This window comes from Microtus oregoni, unplaced genomic scaffold (assembly GCF_018167655.1).
Source record: "Microtus oregoni isolate MIOR12 unplaced genomic scaffold, Mior012 000049F_ref0000343, whole genome shotgun sequence".
NCBI classification, from domain to species: domain Eukaryota; kingdom Metazoa; phylum Chordata; class Mammalia; order Rodentia; family Cricetidae; genus Microtus; species Microtus oregoni.
In genome coordinates this window covers 1,812,505-1,832,066 of record NW_024543223.1, presented here as the reverse complement: position 1 = coordinate 1,832,066, position 19,562 = coordinate 1,812,505, and the positions used below count along the sequence as shown (strand labels likewise).

The 19,562-nt window shown below is 51.7% G+C and overlaps 1 protein-coding gene across 7 annotated transcripts in view; it reads right to left on the bottom strand.

Moving 5' to 3' along the window:
- The window catches only part of LOC121436407 (oxysterol-binding protein 2), a 170,557-nt gene that overhangs the window by 54,569 nt on the left and 96,426 nt on the right, over positions 1-19,562 (bottom strand). The window contains exon 1 of one of the 7 annotated variants that reach the window (XM_041636270.1): positions 2,690-2,827. The exons of 5 other annotated variants lie outside the window; for them this stretch is intronic. In XM_041636270.1, the coding sequence (XP_041492204.1) occupies positions 2,690-2,768 (79 nt within the window). In that variant the 5' untranslated portion in view covers positions 2,769-2,827. Of the gene's footprint in view, positions 1-2,689; positions 2,828-19,562 lie in introns of those variants that run through there. One more of the 7 variants, XM_041636271.1, reaches the window with a different exon arrangement.

Here is a 19,562-nt window from a genome sequence, read left to right as displayed (position 1 = left end):
CACACACCTCAGCTCGTGCTTGTCTCCAAGCCCTGTCCTCGGAAGACAGATGTGGGTTTCCCCCACCACTCCCACAGCCACCTTTCAAAGGAGCTTTTTTTCGCACAGCTCCTGGTTTCCGGGAACTGGCATGCTGCATGTGGTAGAGTCACCTGCCCGGCTAGGTGACACCCGGGGCTGAAGGGAACTTCCCCCAGTCCCTACATGGGCCTTTCCCCTTGTGGCTCCCTAGGTTCTGTCTGAAGCACAGAAATAGATTACACACAATATACAATATCTCATCTCAACCTCACCACTACATAAAGAGATTAAGATGCAAACAAACATTTGTGTGTGTGTGTGTGTGTGTGTGTGTGTGTGTGTAGATCAAAGGACAACTTACGGTACTTGGTTCCTAGAACCCCTGAAATCAGGCTGGCAGTCTTGGTGCTAAGTGCCTTTACCTGCCGAGCCATCTCCCTGGCCCTGGGAAGGTAGGTTTGATGTCTTTTCAATGAGGAAAGCCGGCTGACGAGCTTAGGGTTGGGGTCAGGAATTGGCTGATGTAGATGACTCTGGGTCAGGGACAGACTCAGGGGATGTGACCTGGCAGTAGAGCCAAGACAAGAACCCAGGTCTCCCGGCTCATGACACAATATGACTTCCAGTGTAGCTGCCATGGGACTTGATTCCCCAAGTCAGAAAGTTCTGACGCTGAGCCATTCACAGTCTGGATCACAGCCCCTGCCCCCCCCCCCCCGGCAGGCAGCAAATCCAGCTCCCTCTCCAACATGAATAAAATAAGCTGAGGTGTGGGACATAAATCTCACTGGGACCTGCCAGCAAGGAGGGTCTGGTCTAGGAACCTTTCACGTTGTCTGAGCTGAGGAGCCGAGTCTCTATGAGGTGGGCTGGAGTTCTCTCCACGCACAGTGGAGAACCAAGTGCCCATAGCTGGTGCTAACCAGAACTCTGTCAACCTGGGCCTCCTCCACTTTTCTCCCCCTTTAGCAGGCACAGTCACTGTTAAGAATGGGAGGTTGCCAGCTTGTCCCAAAAGTTCTAGTGAGGCCATGCGAAGCCAACAGAGCACCTCGGGGACACACCTCTGCTGGCCTGAAAGGTTCCAGTCTGGAGGCCTGGATCTGCCTGTTCTTGACCATGACACTGGCCACAGGGTCTCCTGCTGAAGTTGTTAAGTTCTGCTCCAGGCACCATTCTAAATGCTGCGTACATTACACACAACCTCTGAGTGCCCTTATCCCCAGCATGATCTTGACATGAAAGAGAACACGGAAACTGGACCAACCAGAGGTCACTCAGACACCGCAGTACCCACACCCGTGCTTCCTCAGAAAGGTGTGAGCTATCACAACCAAGCAGAGAGCAAGCAGGCATTTCATTCCACACTTGCTAGCCCTGAATCTTCCACAAGGTAGCAATCGAAACTGCTCTATGGGCAAAGAGAGAAAAGCAATTTAACATCTGATGTGTATTTTCATTTTACTGACTCCAAAACTCACCCTCTGAATAAATCTGTCTAAATTGACAACAGAATCATCATTTAACTTTGCATATGCATAAAGTATATATCGGAAGTAAAAACTGGAGATTACAACCAATTGGTTAAGAGCAGAAAATGTACTTTGAACAGAACGCATTTCTATAAGCGTTCCTATAAGCGAGCGACCCAAGTGCAACCGCTAAAATCCTACACCTGTGTTCTGAACGCCAATGGTTGACCACACTCTCCACGACTTCCAGACTGAAGCATGGTGTCCTGCAGGTCTGGGGAATGCAGGAGCTAGTCAGATCCCATGAAGCCATTGGCATAGCCAGTCAACAAGCAAAATTAATCACAAGGTTCACTACAGGCCAAGGGGCATTAATGGCGTAAAAAAGAGCTGGTTCTAACCTAGGCAAGTGAAGTTAATCGCCTCTGTATCTGTTGGGTCAACAGGGTGAAAGAATCCTGATTCCAAGGGACTGACATTAGACCAGAAACACTCAAGGTAAACAGCAGGTTTCACTCACAGAAGTCTCCAAAAAGGGTTTCAAGCATTAAAAATGGCAGGCATGACTAGGGGGCTGCAAGTTTGCAAGGCATTGGCTTTCCTTCACCGAAGTCAGAACACCAGAAGGTTCTGCCTGCACACTAAAGCAGTTAGCCAGAATCACCGCAGGGCAGGGGTATTTCAGGGCTGGCCCTTGCTCAGACCCAGGTGACCACTCCAGAGTCACACCGTGAGCTAAGGTAACTCGAGGACAAGGCCCTTAAGGAAGGCGCTGCAGTCTTGCCAGCGCTCAGGGCGCCTGAAGGCCCTGGTGTAGTGAGGATTCCAGGCCGACTGGGGAAGAAATGGGGTAAACGTTGGGGGCCGGCAAACACGAGCGCCCCTCCCAGACCCCATCTCCTTCCCATGAACAGCTGGACTGGATTTCTTTTCCTTTTTCACCCCCAGAGGCTAATCGACCCCGCGCATCTCTAGCCGCAGCCCCCTTTCCAAAACTCGCCATGCGCAAAGTCACTGCGCAGCGTGCGCCGGCGGGGTGTGGGGAAAGGGGTTCCCCGGGGCTCCCCGCGATCCCCACGCCACGAGTGAGTGACATCAGAGGCTAGCGTGGACGGGTCCTGCCGCAAAGCCCGGCGCGGGGCGGGCGTGCGTGAGAGCGAGGGGAGCTCGGCCTCACGAAAGCCGGCGGCACTAACCCTTCTTAAATTTATTCAGGCAGCCGGAGCTGCAGAAGGAGCGCACGGAGGCCGTCTCCCAGCAGCCGCGTCCCTTCATCCCCGCGGCCCGCGGCCTCCGAGCGGCTGGGCGCTACATGGCCCCGGGTCCGGGGAGCGCAGCTCGGAGAGCCGCAGGGCGGAGGCGGCGGTGGGCGCTCGTGGGTACCGGCGTCGCGTCGCACGGAGCACCGGGCCGCCCTGAGCGCGGTCCCTTAACCCCGTCGGCGCCGCGCGAGCCGAGCGGCCTCCCCGCCTCCTCCCCCGGAGCCTGCGCCGCAGCAGCCGCCGTGCGACCCCGCGAGCTCCGGGGCGCGGGGTGTGGGGCGGGCTTCCCGCGGCCACGTCACGTCTGCACGCGAAAATCCGAGCTAAGGGGCCGCCCCCTGCAGCAGCAGGAGCAGGCTCGGCGCTGCTGCGTTTCAAAGGAAGGGTGCCCTTGAGAAGCTGGGGCACGTGGGAAATGGGGTGGCCCGGAGCCTGGCGGTAATTCCAGGAAATTGAGGTCACTGCTGAGACCCGGTCACCTTCTAACCCCGCTTCCGCAGCAGGCGCGTCTGTGTCCGGCCACCTGCAGCTTACCTGGCCACCTTCTGGGCGGAAGGCAACAGGCGGGGCCCCAGAGACTTCAGCTCCTTTAGGCACTGCTGCTACAGGAATGCAGGCATCTGGGGACATCTGTCTCTGCCCAGACCTCTATGGATATGACACGCCCCTAGAAGTCTGATGGGCGTCTTAAAACCAGCTGTCTAAATGTGAGTTCCTTGTGGTTCTCTAGAGCTTTCTCCCAACCATTCCTTCACCCCTCTTCCATCAGCAGGAGACAGCGCAGAGCCATATTTGAGTGATCTGCCTTAAGACCACTGGGCCGCACAATCCCGAGCTCTGTGCCCACGGAACACATGCCCAATCCCACTCTTCTCCATCACCTCACTCTCTCTGGACCACGGACTCTTAGAAAGCATCCCAGAAAAATCACCGTTTCCACTCTGCCTGCCCCCAGTCCACACTCAGTACAATGTCCAAAGGATCCAGTTCAATGTCAGACTCAAGATCTCCGCATATGAACCCACAGTTTACTGATGGAGCCCTATCACGCAGCCCCAAGCTTCCTACTTTTGAGAGGCCTGGAAGACCGGCCTCAGCTTTCCCAGGAGCAAGATTGCAGTGTGCCGCAGCCTAAGTTTATTGGCAATTTTTATAGGACTTAGGTGTGCAGGAATGGATCCAACGCGGGATATTCAGTCCTGTGCTCTCATTACCATGGAAGGTGGAAGAATCTGACAGAAAACAGTGTCCCTGTCCTGAACCAGGAATGGCAGAGTACAAGCCTGTGTGTCAGTCCCACACAAAGTCATTCCTGGTGTTCCTGCCCGTGAGCTACCTCCACTGTCTAGCCGCTGCTACTTAAAGCCACTCCGGATTGCTTGAGAAACCAGCAAAGAAAACACATCTAGAAAAGAAAGTGAAGTAGTGAAGCAAAAAATAAAAGAATCTCAAAGTCCTGGGAAAGCACACGTAGACACACACATGTGCATACATGAACACACATGTACATGCACACACGAACACAGATGCATGCATTTGCACACACATGCATGTATATGCATACACATGAATGCATGAATTCTTTTTTTTTTTTTTTTGGTTTTTCGAGACAGGGTTTCTCTGTGGCTTTGGAGCCTCTCCTGGAACTAGCTCTGTAGACCAGGCTGGTCTCGAACTCCCAGAGATCCGCCTGCCTCTGCCTCCCGAGTGCTGGGATTAAAGGCGTGCGCCACCACCGCCCGGCTTAATGCATGAATTCTTGCACACGCGCGCACACACGTTGTACCACCTTTCTACACATTAATTTACACAGTAAGCCACATCAACATTATCAGGTTCTGCTCATGTAGAATGGTTAGAGTCCAGCCTAGAAGAACAGGTCGCTAGGTGTCAGGTGAGGGTTCACAGGTGACCAAGCAGCAAGGTCAAGGGACCCAGTATCACACTTCCACGCACCACACTGCTAGCCAGGCTCTGATGGCACCAGGTTCCTCCTTTGCTAGTGCATACACACACACTGAAATCATGTTCAAATATCGGTGTGTGCTCCTGTGTATGTGTGTGTGCTCATGCATGTGCACAACATCCAGAGTTCATCCCAGTGCCAGAGGCAAGAGAAAGCAAGTCACTAATGGGAAGAGTCTAGGGTGCAACATGGCAGTTCAGTGAGAGCCACAGACATGTCCCCACCCCACAGCCCAGTGTGAGGAATCAGCTTCAGGTTGGAAAGGAAAAAGCAAGATGCTCAGTGCCTGTCACCACTGGTTGTCAAAACAGACGCAACCTAAGAGCCCAGCTGCAGGGAAATGTCAGTGTTGTCAGCTTCCTGGATGCCACAGAGTCATCTAGACTTACACAGGCAATGACAGCACAGACAAAAACTTATGCTAACATCCACAATGCTGCAAGAAAAGTAGCTCAGACAACATGCTTGCAATTGAGTAAAATCTACATTGAAGCAGCCTATTAAAGCTGCAGATTGGGGGCAGGGGCAATTTCTTGGACTCTAGGCTTCTTTCTTGTGAATCCAGCATGGTCTTCTGGGACTTTATTCATTTGTCCGTTTCCTGCTTGGACAGAACTCCCTGAGGACAGAGACCAAGGTCTTCTCTCATTGTCCGCAGCCTCCCATATGACCCAGTACAATGAAGGTACTTACTGATAGGATGAGCACTGGAGTGACTCAGCAGTGATGAGATCAATGGCTTGCTTCCACTAAGTGACTTACTCATTCACCAGGAACCATACCTAGCTGAGCCTGGCTTCAGGCTTCTCCTCCCGCCGTCCCCAACTTTCCCCTGTTGACCCTTCAAGGTTGTGCTGCTGGTGCACACCACCTCACAGCCTCCTCTTCCCCCTGTTCTTCCTGGAGTGGACAGCCCAGAGGTGAGGAGAGCCTTGGGTCCTGTAAGAGCAAGCTCTACAAGAGCTAGTTCTAGGACAGGCTCCAAAACTACAGAGAAACCCTGTCTCAAAAAGCAAAGCAAAACAAAACAAAACAAACAAACAAAAAGGCAAGCTCTATAGCCCCTGGGGAACCGTGACTTCCCTCTGCGTAACAGGCTCATCATTAAAAAGGGCTGGTGCCTTTGCCCACCCAGGGTGCATAGCACATGCCTGGTACCTGCGGGGCTGCCTTCTGATTGAAGCTTTAACAGAAGCAGTGTTCTAAGAATATCCATACATAGGTGCTGACTACCATTGTCATTAATAAATTAATGACTTTGCTCCAAAGCCAAAGAATTAATTCCAGAGCAATTTATGAGAATGGGTTGCTAGGCAATTAAAATAAATGTCTAAGGGGAAACTCTTCAATTTGTCATTGATTATGCTAAAAGTTACAAATTATGGGAAAGAATGTGTCATTCAAATCTGTTTGATGTAAGGGAGTGTTTGTCCTGTGTGCCCTGAACTTTTGGGGCAGTAGAAAAGATGGACTCCACCTCTGGGGGCTGAGCCTGGTAGGCAGCAATGGGCTGCCTGGCCTGGAAGCCAGCTCTCTGGAGTACCAGGAGGTAGAGTTGGGGTTAGTGCCACCAGCCAGTTCCAAGGACACTGGCATCTTGTCAGCCTCCATCCAATGCTCTTGTAATGGTAAAAATAAAATGGCGCCATTCCCAAGGGGCCACAGGGGGCCAGGTGGGGCAGCAGGTCCTAGGCAGGGAGCTGCGCAGTGAGTGAGAAACCTGGGTCGGGGGTTAGCTGGTCCCATGAAGAGCCACAGGGTGAGAGACAGATGGATAGGCATGCCATGCAGAATGAGGTTGGATATTTATTTAGTGGGTTATGGAATGGAATGGGAAAGGGGAGAAGGAGGGAGAAGGGGGATGAGGAGAGAGAGGCAGAGAGAGAGAGAGAGGGGGTACAGAAAGAGAGGTGGGGGAAGAGGAGAGGGGAAGCTACCTCTTCAGGAGAGAGAAAAGAAGGGTGAGAGCCCAGGCTGGAAGCAGAAGGAAGGTCCCCTTGCCTGGGTGGACAGGGAGGGAGTGGGCGGGGCTGGCCCCTTAAAGGGACAGGACAGATCATTACATCCGTTGGTTATTAATCAAAGAGTCTTTTGCTTGTTGGAGCCTAACTTTCATTGACAAGTCCCTGAAGACTCTGTCCATTTGTTTAGTCTTCTCATTATTATTATTATTTTACTTAAAGGGATAACAAATAAAACTAAAAAATACAAATTGATTACAGAATATCCCCCTTGATGGGTCATTAAAGCAACACAAATTAACCACCTTGATGAGTTCGTTTACGTATACTGTGTCACCACTGAGATTCCTGGAAAGCCGATGCACGCCTGTTCTGGAGTGTGGCTCATTCCATAAAGGGATATGATGGCTCACTGACGGCTGGCTGTGTTGCTGCTGTTGCCCGAAACTCGATAACCCAACTCCTGGAAGTTTTCCCTCAGGAAATGAATCAAGAGGATGAAGAGATGTTCTGTACAGAGATGCTCACTGCCTCACTATCTGTCACAGCACACAACGGAAAAGTCAGATGCTCAGCAACTAAGGATGACTCAGACGTGAAGAGTATCAGCTCTGTGGACTATTACACAGCCATTAACAGAAGATAAAGAGGGGGACCTGCCAGCTATATCGGCAGGGTAAAGGGCAGATCACAAAGCAACCTCTTTAATCGGATGCCTAAGATGGGAAACATAAGAAAGGGGAAGAAAAAAATACATAGAATTCAAAGGCAGGTTTGTGAGGGTGTGAGATCATGGGCATTTTTTTTTTATTCTAACCCTTTCATCTTCTAGTATGGCATTTCCCACAGCGACAAAATCACATCCAATCAACTGACCATAAACCTTTTCCCAAGACAAGGAATGAGGAAGTCTTTGAAGGCCAGGTGCTTTGCTCAGGGAGGGTAGCAGGACACGTGACCCGAGAGCAGGGAGTCAGGATTGTGGATCCCCACCTTATGATGCCAGTCAGCTTTCTCAGGGGGCCTGGACTCAGATTGGAAACCCACCTGCTGGGTGACAATACAAATATAGAAGCCTCTCTGAGCCTTGCTTTGCTGCATCCTCAGCCAAAAATAGTCCAAGCTGGCTGGCTGGCTGGCTGGCTGGTTGGCTCTGCCAGGAGCTGAAACAAACATCCCCTAATGCTATGTTGAACTCCAACCTAAGAACGGGACCATACTTGGATCTAAAGTCTTTAAAGGGATGCCTCTAATAAAATGAAGTCATTGAGTCCCCACTAATCAACTCTGGGAGGTGCCCTCCCAAGAAAGGCGGATTAAGATGTGGACACACAGAGTCCAGAAGGACACAGGGAGAAGGCGAGCCAAGGAGAGCCACCTCAGAAGGAGCCCAGCCTGCTGGCCCTCTGACCGTAGGCTGCTAGTTTCTAGAGGAGAGAGTGGATTTCTATTGTTTAAGCTGCCTAGACTGAGGGGTTTTGTGAGTCTGAGTGACTGACAAAATTCCTTATGCAAAACCCTGAGGAAGGGGGGCTGGAGAGATGGCTCAGTGGTTGAGAGCACTGGCTGCTCTTCCAGAGGTCCTGAGTTCAATTCCCAGCAACCACATGGTGGCTCACAACCATCTGTACTGAGATCTGGCGCCCTCCTCTGGCGTGCAGGCATACATCGAGGCAAAATGTTGTATACATAATAAATAAATAAATCTTAAAAAAAAAAAAAACCCTGAGGATGTCAGCACCAGCTCTGGTAGGAGCTTACCTGGGAAGCCTGAGCCACACCAGAGTCAGATGCTAGGCATCCCCAATCACTTCCCTAAACCCGGCTGAACTACACAGGCCCAGCTTAACTGTGATCCCATGACATCTGGAATGAGAGGGCAGTGTGGCCAGCACTGCTGTACTGCTGAGAAACCAATGCAGAGAAAGAGAGCATCAAGTCTGCTCCTCCAGGGAGGGATCAGAACATTGGCTGCCATTAGACCTCCAAGCTCCACTTCCCCGGCACTTCCCAAACCTCTGATTGACAGATTCTCAACTCAACAGACATTCTTACTGCCACAATCACAAGTTTGAGGCCAGCCTGGTCTACAAAGTGAGTTCCAGGGCAGCCAAAGATACATAGTGAGACCTTGTCTAGAAAAAAAAAAACAAAAAACAAAAACCACAAAACCAAACCAAACCAAAAGAAAAAACATGGAGAAAATACTGCAAAGTATGTAACAAAAGACACACAAACTAGAATGCGTGATTCCACAGCAGCACAAACTCCAAATCCCCAAAGGGTACCATGGCAACAGAAATGATTAGCAAGCTCAGAGTGCACATGATTGGTCAAGAAACACAGCAAGGCTGACCTAGTCTCAACAGCAACAGGAGAAAAGCAAAACAGACTGAGGAAATGCCTTCCTGTTCACTGTTTATTCAGTAACAGTAGGAAGAATGCCATGGAAGCTGGCCATCCACACTGTTGGGAGATAAACAGTAGCAAGCATGCATACATGCGTGGATGCGTGCATGCGTGTGTGTGTGTGTGTGACACCCTTCAGGAGTCAGTTCTCCCCTTCCAACAGGTGAGTCCTGAGGATTAAACTCAGGTCACCAGGCCGAGGCGGGCACCCCACCAGCAGAGCGATTCTGTCAGTGCTGTCTTCTTCTTTGAGCCAGGGTCTTTCACTGAGCTTGGAGCTCCATTGATTGATTACCCTGTCTCCACCCCTACTCCCAGCAGGGACTGCAGGAATGCACCACCTTCACGAGGGTGCTGGGGATTAAACTCAGGACTTTGTGCCTACGCTAAGCACTTGACCTACTGAACCATTTGTATTCTGTATCCCCAGGCCCTTTGCATTCTGTTTGGCCAGCAGTCTGGTAGTGCCTGCTGATATCTATCCTGTGCACCCTTGTCACCCAACAGTTTCACTTTTTGGAAGCTGTGCTAAGTAAAGGCACACACCACAGCACTCTCTGAACAGAAATAAAATGTAAAGAATCTTAATGAGCCATCAGAAGGGAAGCTGACGGACACCCTGTGGAATTCTACACCACTGTTTCAAACTGATAGAGATCTATTTGAATTGGCACATGGGGATCTTCAGACTACACTGGGGCCAGAGAAAAAGCAAGGAGGTGCACACGGAGGCAGGCGAGGGAGGGGCCGTCCTCCACTTCGGGAACGGTTTGCAGATGTACCACTGGAACCGACTGTGTGGCTCTCTAGGGAAGTGATGAGACAGGGCTAAATTCTGCCACATATATCTTAGCATCATTTAAATACGTCACAGTGCTGTGTTTCTTAAGTACATGTAATCCTCTCAGACAGCAATAGAGACAGATGTTGCCACATGGCTGCCTGCTCTCACTGAAACCCATGGCTGGGAACAGGAGGGTCCCAGGGGTCACATCAGAGAAGCCACCACATCAATGCACACAGACCAACCTGGCAGGCAGCAATCAGAGAGGGTCTGGATCATTTGACGCATGCGTGGCACAATCCCCATGAATCGGAGGAGCAGAGCCGTCCATGGCGACGGGCCCTGCAAAGAAGGGACATAACTACAACCAGGTGTGGAGGGACCAGGGGTCAGGTGCTTGCCACCCAACCAGGCTGGAAACCAAGCCACCCTCAGCTCTCAGGCTACGGGCAGCAGCTCATGGCCATGGACACCAGTGACTGCCCAGAGTGCAACTTGGGCGTGAGGAAAGGACATCCGTGGGGTATCTGGGCATCCCCTCGCACTCAGCTCCCAGGTCTGCTCTGAGTCACGTGGTCAAAGATAGCGGGAGAGGGAAACGCGACAGGTGTACCCGTGCTTAGTGATGGAGTCTGATGGCCTCGCTGGAAGCCCTCCACAGGTCCCTCATGTCATGTCAACCACTTCCTGGTGCTCGTGTCTCACACAATCTTCCAACCTCCGCATCTCCCACTGCCAGGTGTTGGTCAACTGTTCATACTCTTTCCACTCCATGGGACAATATCAATGCCCGTGGCATGCACCTCTTTCTGTACTAGTGTCCTACCAGCAGTGGAAGTACAATCTTCCCTCTGAGCTCCAGAATCACCCACATGCCCTCTGCCACCCCCACCCCTGTAGAGTCCAGCATCTCTTCTGTTTCCTCATGACCACTGTGGTGGTTTGAATGAGAATGGCCCCCATAGGCTCAGAAGTTTGACTGTTTGGTCCCCAGCTGGCAGAATTCGAGGGAAGGATTAGGAGGTGTGGCCTTGTTGGAGGAGGTGGTCACTGGGAGTGGGCTCTGGAGTTTCAAAAGGCTACACCAGACTCAGGCTCTCTGCCTACTACCTTCTATGGATTGGACGTAAGCTCTCAGCTGCTGTTCTAGCACCTGCCTGCCTGCTGCCTGCCTGCCTGCCTGCCATGCCTACTGCCATTCTCTCCACCATGACAACCATGGACTCACCCTCTGAAACTGTAAGCAATGCTCCCTAAGTCATGTCTCTTTACAGTGACAGAACAGTGACTCAGACACTACCTTTCCCTCAGTGACAGTCCTATCTGTCCCTAGGCACTGGGTGCAGACCCCAGGGGCAATGGCTCTGCTTTCTTTCTCAGTGCGTGCATGCAACAAATCCCAGAGTCCTTCAAAGTAAGTTGCAAATCCATCCAGATCAGTTGTACCCTCCTGTTCACTTCCAGGGCCTCAGCTTCCACGTCCCCCTTCATGTCCATCCTCTGGGCAACCACAGGGGCAATCTACTGAAAACATCCCTTCTTCCTGCTGCTTCCCTGCCCTGGCCCTTGGTGCCAACAGAACCAAGTTTAACTTTAACCCTTTCGTATATTTTAACCAGAGGAGCTACGCCTTATGGGTATCAGCTCTCCCCACTGCCCCTGTTCACCTGGTGACCTGCCTTTCTCTCTTTGAGTCCTGCTCAGCTTTGAGTACCGGGTGTGGGCCTCTCTCTAGCTCCAGAAGCTTCAGCGGTGGCAGAAAGGTTCTCTAGGTACACTGACTCAGGAGGACCTGATGGAGAGTCTGTCTCCTAGAAAATGGCCAGTAGTTTGGGGGCCTGGGAAGGTTGGCAGTCACCTGATTTGTCCCAGGGCTGCCAAAACCTGGGAGGCAAAAACATAAATTCATTCTCTCACAGCATTGGATGCAAGAAATCCAAAATCAAGGTGTCGGCAGGGCTGTGCCCCCCTCCGTGCACGAGAGGTGGATTCCTTGCTTCTTCCAATTTCTGGTGGCCTCAGGAATTCCTTCACTTGGGACGTCATCCTAACCCTGCCTTGCTTCTGTGTTCTTATATGGTGCTCTTGTGTGTGTATGCACACACATGTGTGTGTGCATGTACATGTTTGTATGTGTCTGTGGGTGTGTATATGCCTATGTGTCCTTATAGTGTTTTCTGTTGTGCACATGTGTGTGCATGCATGTGCACGTGTGTCCTTGTATACTGTCCATGTATATGTGTTTGTGTATGTGCCTATGTGTGTGTGTACCTGTATGGTATTTCATGCATGTTCACATGTGCGTGCACATATATGTACATAAGCCTGCATTTGCACATGTGTATACGTGTGTGTGTGTGTGTGTGTGTGTGTGTGTGTGTTTGTGCAATAGGGACCTGAATGGCTTTGCCATAAAGATTACATCTGTAGAGACCTTTTCCCAAATAAGGTCACACTCACAAGCACAGGGCATTAGGACATAATGCAGCCCACAGGACTCTGGCACTACTGGTGCCTAATACTGCACTTGATACATAAAAAGACTCTGGTTCCCATGAATGGCCACCCGAGCAAGACTGATGAGATCTAAGCAGGGGGGAAAGTGGCTTGGAGAAGGCAGGTTGGACCTGGAGGAGAGGGGACAGACGACCACATTCAAACTCTGCCCGGGGGTGGAGAGCAAGGTGCGCGGAAGGCTCTTTCCTTTCAGTGTGGGTTCCAGGGCTGGCCTGCTGGAAAGCCCTTCCCAGCCAGGCTGGGGCCCGTCCTCTTTCCAGATGCAGGAGCTAGCAGGGGAAGGCTCTTCGGGAGAGCACGACAAGAGCAGAATCTGTTCCTGAAACATCACCCACAAGGCAGTGTCAGAGGAGTCCCATGTGGGAAGGGGGCCAGGTGCAAAAATGTCAGCCTTGCCGAGGAACTGAATCAGGGTTGTGATAGCATGGCCTGGGGAAATGAGTGCACTCCAAAGAAAATCTGACAGGAAAAGGGACAGGGCCTGGCTGCGGGCAGAAGGAAGAGGCTCACAGGAGGAGGTAGGTGCTAGGGCTCAGGGCTGGAGACACAGAAGATGGAGCCTGGAACCGGAAACGCAGCCCAGGGAATGGACCGAGTCTAAAAGGGAGGCGAGTGGTTTAACACGAACGCCACCCAATTAAGAAAGCAGGCGCACAGGTGTGTTTGCTGGAGTAGCCACTGAGGCAGGCTGTGTGTACAAAGGAGCTACATGAGATCCACTGAGCAATCCATTCATCATGTCTTTTTATACCTGGCTCTTAGCAGCAGGTAGGATTAGGTGAAGGGAGGGAGACACACAATTGAATGACCTTTAAACGACCTTATCACCCCTGGAATAAGATTCAACCCCTGCTGCAACTCCAGGGCTGGCTCCAGGGCATCTATGCAGAGGCCTCACACGGGTCCCTAGACTTCAGGAAGCTTCTCCCACAGAGCCACCAGCGCCACCCAGGCTTGTTATAGAAGTCAACACAGGTACAGCACAGTAGGCGAGACTCCCATCAAAGGAGTAGGATAAAGAACCTTGACAGGAGGCAGCATGCTCTGGCAGGCCAGATACTGGCTCCCACTGCTGTGATTAGAGCTGCTCACACCAGCTCTGCTTCTTCCTCCTGTCACCCAGCAGGGACACTGCTACCACAGAGTGAGTGACCAGAGAACTGAAATATGCACTTGGAGATGGGGTGTGACTTTGTGTGCTGTGTTCCTCTTTAGGGACCCGGAGTCTGTGTGAGGCCCTCTCCTCATGCTGGAGAGCCAAGTGTGAGCGTCACCTTGGACATCTGTGACCAAGCTGCCCCATCTCTTCCTCCATATAATAGAGATGGTGAGAGTCCTCCACTCTCAGTTTGCAACTGAGTTGCTTTCAGAGTACCTGGTACCCAGTGTTAGCTGCTGTTGCCACGGGGAGAGGCAGGGCATCAGCAAGATGGGAAGACACACATTGCTGGGAGGAGGCAAGGTGAGAAAAGGCCAGGAAGCCCAACTGCAGGCTGAAGCCCTTCTTGGGGTCAGTTTCTATGACCAGAGACCACTCATGGCTTCAGGCATCAAAACTCCATTCCTCTTGGAGGGAGCATTCCCTTTATCTTTTTACCCAGGCTCCATTTCTGCCTAGCCAACATTTCTGGGTAACAGTCCACCCAAGGGCAGTCCCTACCTTGGGAATATCTCTTCCAGTTTGCACCAGGCTTTCCCGGTCTTTCCATGGCCCTCACAAATCTGAGAATGAACAAACTTAACTGAACACACTTGAGTCCCTGTAACACCTTGCATCTGAGCACCCCTGTGCCGAGCTGGAGCTGTGGCTTTACACTCCAGGCCAACATCGCTTTCTCCACTGTGCAAGAGACACATCTGAAGCCCAGAAGAGTAACCTGGGGTCAATCGCTTCTGCTAGAATCAAGTTGGCCCCATTGCTAAGCTTTCATTAGACCTCGTTATCTTTCACCGTGAGGAATCCAACAGGAAGACTCAGCCCAAAACCCTCATACACTTTGTCTAACTGTGTGGCTTGTCCACTATATAAGCAAAAAGAAAGTATTTGCAAAACAGAAAACGTGAACTGGGTCTAGAACTAGGTATCACTAAGTATCAGCTATAGGATTTAGTAACCCTCAAGTCGTTCGGTTACAGAGGAGATATGAGCCTGCTTTAATTATTAAGGAGGTTTTAAGTTGTTCAGAGTATGGGTAAAAATAGGCAGCCCGATTACATTACAGACACACAGCATGCTAAAAATATACGCACACCCCTCAATTTGATCTAACTATGGAAAACTTTTTGGCTATGAAGGTAAATTTTGAGAAAACGACCAGCAAAGCTCAAGTACATTGTTTTCCTAAACCAAAGCAATGCCCACCTCTTAGCTAGCCTGCTGGTGTATTTCTGGATTTTATGAACTGCAACAGCGAGGACATCAGAGTCAGTTATGAGTCAGCCATCCTCCCAAAGCATCATTCTTTGAAGGGGTTCATTCACACAGCCAAAATACAAGCTAGCAGGAGAAAAAGCTCCGAGGCAGAAGGAAGAGGTAAGAAAAATGTATAGAGAGAACATATATCACCCTTCCTCCTCATGACCTTTTCTCTCTCAAGAACACCAGTGACAAGCCGATGGTACCTAGATACCCAGCGGTCTGCCTTAAGAAGGCAATGCTACGTTCTTGGCATGCATTTCCACAGCACTGCAGCACTACTGCAGCTCATGCTGACCCCCAGACCTGTGCATCACCTCATATGTCTTCGCCACCTTTCGCTTCATCAGCACCGCTGAGCATCGGATGACCCATGGCACAGGCCCACCAGAGTCCTTTCTGATACACAATAAAACAGAACAAGACACACACCCCCGTCCACTGGGTGAACCCACCAAGACCCAGAAGATTCGTCTAGACCTACTGGGTTAGAATAGGCACCTCATATGGTTTGGGATTTAACACAGGCCTCCAGGGCCTCAAGGCAGGGTCCATTTACTTTCACCCTCTCCCCACCCCCTCACCACCTCCAACATGCCAAAAGCCCATTGTCTAGGCAACACCCCCAGCAGCCCACCCGCCCAACTCAAGGAGTTACCAGGTCTGTCTGACCTTGCCAGGTAATGGAGATGGGGACCGACTGTTGGTAGGAACGAAGGCAGAGGTGACCCATCAAGTTTAAACACATCTCCCCCTTCAGCTGCCGGCTCAAGGCAGGAGGGGGCAGTTCTCAGGGCTGAGGAGGCCCTAAGGCTCCTCTGGCTGGGGAGTTTTCCAGAGTGACCTCAAACTGCTTACTCAGAGCACAGGCAGGCTGGAGAGGGCTTTTCCTGTGACTGCTGCCACTGGAGTTTAAAACCCCCTCTCCGTGCTGGGAGCACACACACACACACACACACACACACACACACGTGCCTGCTCGGTATCCACTCCAGAGTACATCTGCCTGAGTAAGGATCTCAACTCTAAGTCGCACAGACACAATCATCACCCTTGAAGCTCTGCTGACTGCATCTTGGGCTGTTAGGGAGAGGATTCTCTCTTGCAGCCTCAGTAAAGGCTGGAGCTTGCCTTCCTCCACTAAAAGATGGCTGGTCTCTATCTAGGTTGAATTCTAGTGCCTGAGCTTTCCAGGGCCAGTCTCCATCACAGAGAGGGGAAGGTGTCTCCCTTGGGACACCAGCCTGGGCAGAGTCCTTCCTGCTGCTGAACTGCTGGCTACACACAGGGTGCGAAATGCCACCTCCTGTCCGACTTCTAGCTAAATCCTTTGTCCCACGTTTGAGGGCAAAGGGGTCTCGACCCAAGACTGGGGCTAGTGTAGGGGCAGAGCTTCGAGCTCAGCCATCCAGGCTGCTCTCCACCTAGGGCTTGAAGAAGGCAAACGTAGCTCAAGCGACGGGTTGCCCCGGGGCCCTCCTGCCCAACCCGTCAGCCCGCCAACTCACCCCAGGGAGAGGCTCTCCGGAGTGGACGTGGAGCTGGCCCGGGGGTTGCGGGGACTCAGCCAGCTGTCGCCTTCCCGCCGCGCTCTTAGCGCGTACCGGTGTAATGCTGGCTGTAGCCAAGCTGAGCCGGCGAGGAGGGCGGTGCTGGGTTTGAAGATGCGCTGTGCCGGAGGCCCGCCTCCCCGCCGCTTCAGCACCGCGGACAGCGGCCAGCCCCGCGCAGGAGCGGCCTCGCCCGGAGGCTACAGACACCCGGCTGGACAAAGGCGATTTCTCCTGGAGGGACGCGCGAGGGCGGCGAAACCGCAACTCGGCCTCTTAAAGCGTGTCTGCGTGGTCGGGAACCGGACCCGGCACCCAGGGCGTTATCTGGGTCTAATCAAGGCCGGAGGAGGGTGGCCCCTCGCGTGGGTCCAGCATGGGAGGAGCCCAGAGAAGGTCGGTGCTCAAGCCCTCATCTCTCGTTATCGCATATTCTGGATCTGTCTTGTGAATTAGAGGCTGGGAAAAGGGGTGTCAGGGTTCCATCCGTCCTGCAATTTCACTTCCTCCCACCCACCGCCCCATCTTTGGTGTCAATCAACCAACAGATGGAACTGCTAGAGCTTGGTGACATCACCCAGAGCCACTTCCACGTTGTTTTCATTTCTGTTAAAATCCCTTCTGCTGTTTCTTGTTCCCAACCAGAAGTTCCCGGATGAGATGGTGGTGTCCTTGTTCTGACTTGGCTCCCAACACAGACCAGCAACGTGACCTTCAGCTTCCATTCTCCTCTGGAATGGGTGGGTGGGTAGAAGTGTTGTGGCTCCAAGCCAGAGGAAATTCAACCAGCCTAGAGAACCCACAGTTGGTGGGCATTGCGGGGGCCCCCACTCCCTCCTGGCTTCTCTTAATCCCTCCAGAATAGAGGCGAGGAGAATCCTTCCTTCCCTGAACTAAACTGGTAACTCCTGCCCAATTCTTTTCACGGAACCACAACTTTTTTCTCTCATTAGTTAAGAACCAGAAGCATTTTTATTTTTACCTCTGGCCGACATCCCTGCCTTCATTTGAAGGGGGAAGATGGAACGCAGCAATTTAAAAGTCTAGGCGCATAAATCCTGTCCAAGCGCATGGATCCTGCACAAGCATCCAGTCAGTGGTCCAAGCGTATGGATCCTGCACAAGCATCCAGTCAGTGGCTGCTAAGAAAGAATGTGACCTGAAACATTCAAGAAGGGCACAGCGGGCCCGGGAGACAGGGTCCCAGGCAGAACTCTGAAAATTACCTCACCACCCTCCCCCTCCCTTTTTAAAAAATAATAATTACTGTCAAGACTCAGAAGGAAGAAATGAAAGCGTGCCCAGAGCACCAGGGTCCATGGGCTTCCTGCTGCAGTCAGCATAGATTCTAGAGGACAAGGTGCCAGGTGGACATGGCATCCCAGTCTTTCTTTGTGCATTTCCTTATTTGGCATGGGATGTCAGGAGCATTTTGTGGCAAAGGATCCCTTCAATTTGTTCCTTTGTCTAATATATGGCAGGCTCAGCATTTCCCAGCATGCCTGCAGCCTCACATCAAAGACCAGCCCGGACCCCAGAAAAGCTCACTCTCATATACATGCATGCATACACACACTAATGCATGTGCACACATGCATGTGCACATATGCACATATGAGCGCAAGCATGTGCATGCGTGCACACACACAACCACTAGAACAAAGTTAAAAATGTATGACCACGTGGCTATATTTGTACTGGGCTCCAAAAGGTTCAAGGTTTGAAACAGAAACAATTCAACGATACAGCAACATTTAAATTTGCCTGGTTAGTCCATGATTTTCTGATTCTGGAAAGGCTTAAAAACAAGAACACACATCCCTGATTCCCACCCACCAGGCTGGAAGACACTGCTGTGCCAGGCCCTCTCCCTCCTTCAATCCCTTGCATGGGGCAGGGAGCAGGAGATGGAAGCCCTCCGACTTCTCCATAGGCTTTTCCTCCTTCAATCCCTTGTATGGGGGAGGGGCTGGAAGCCCCCTAACCTCACCATAGGCTCCATTCTGCTAGGAAGACAGGGTTTACCAGTGATGTTGACAAGCAGTAAACCATGCCCACCAGACTAGCCTGTAACACCATCTCTACCACAGATGTGCTAAAACCAAGACAATTCCCAGCCAGCTGTGCCAGCCTAGCCCTGCTGCCTCACTTCCTGTTGTGCTCTGAGCACCCATGGTTCCTTTTCTCCACCCTCTCTGTACTGGCTGGTTTTATGTTAACTTGACACAAACTAGAGTCATCAGAGAGGAAAGAGCTGCAGTTGAGGAAAAGCCTCCATGAGATCCAACTGTAAGGCATTTTCTCAATTAGTGATCAGTGGGGGAGGGCCCAGCCCATGGTGGGTGGTGCCATCCCTGGTCTGCTGGTTCTGGGTTCTGTAAGAAAACAGGCTAAGCAAGCTAGGGAAGCAAATCAGTAAGCAGCACCTCTCTATGGCCTCTGCATCAGCTCCTGCCTCCAGGTTCCTGCCCTGTGTGAGTTCCTGTCCTGACTTCTTTGGTGATGATCAGCAATGTGGAAGTATAAGCTGAATAAACCCTTTCCTCCCCAACTTGCTTTTGGTCATGGTGTTTCCCTGCAGAAATAGAAACCCTGACTAGGACACCCTCATAGCCAGGCCTTCCTCAGCCCTTCCTGTCCTTCCTTTCCCTAGCATGTTTACAGGAGTCCAGATCGTCCGCAATGGTGGAGGCCTGTCAGCTCCCATGCAAGTGCACAGGCTCAAACTTCTAGAATGAGCAAACCTAGAGCTGGGCAGACTGGGAATGGCAGAATTTAAAACGTTCTTTGGGACTTCATCTAATTCCTAAGTCTAACCACCACCACCCTCTCTCCACTCCCAGTAAATACCCTGGCAAGTCAACCTAGAGAAATCTGGATCAGGTCTGTCTTCTCAGTAGGCAGGGAAGAAAGAGACTCTAGGCTTACAGAAACCAGGTACAACATGGCACTCTCCTTGGTATTTGGAAGTAGGACCCTTCCAGGAACCCTCCAGACAGGCAGAATGGCCTACTGTACCCTAGTCGTGCCTCAAAGCCATAGTTGTGGTCAGTGGCTATAGCAACAATGAGAGGGGCAGGTGAGTCACGTCAGCCTTGTGCAGAACTGAAAGGGCCTTTTACCTGACGTGCCGCTATTCTAGGACCACAGCTCTGTCAGCCAGAGCTTGGGAAGGGTCACAAGTGACATGAACACCAGGTCTCC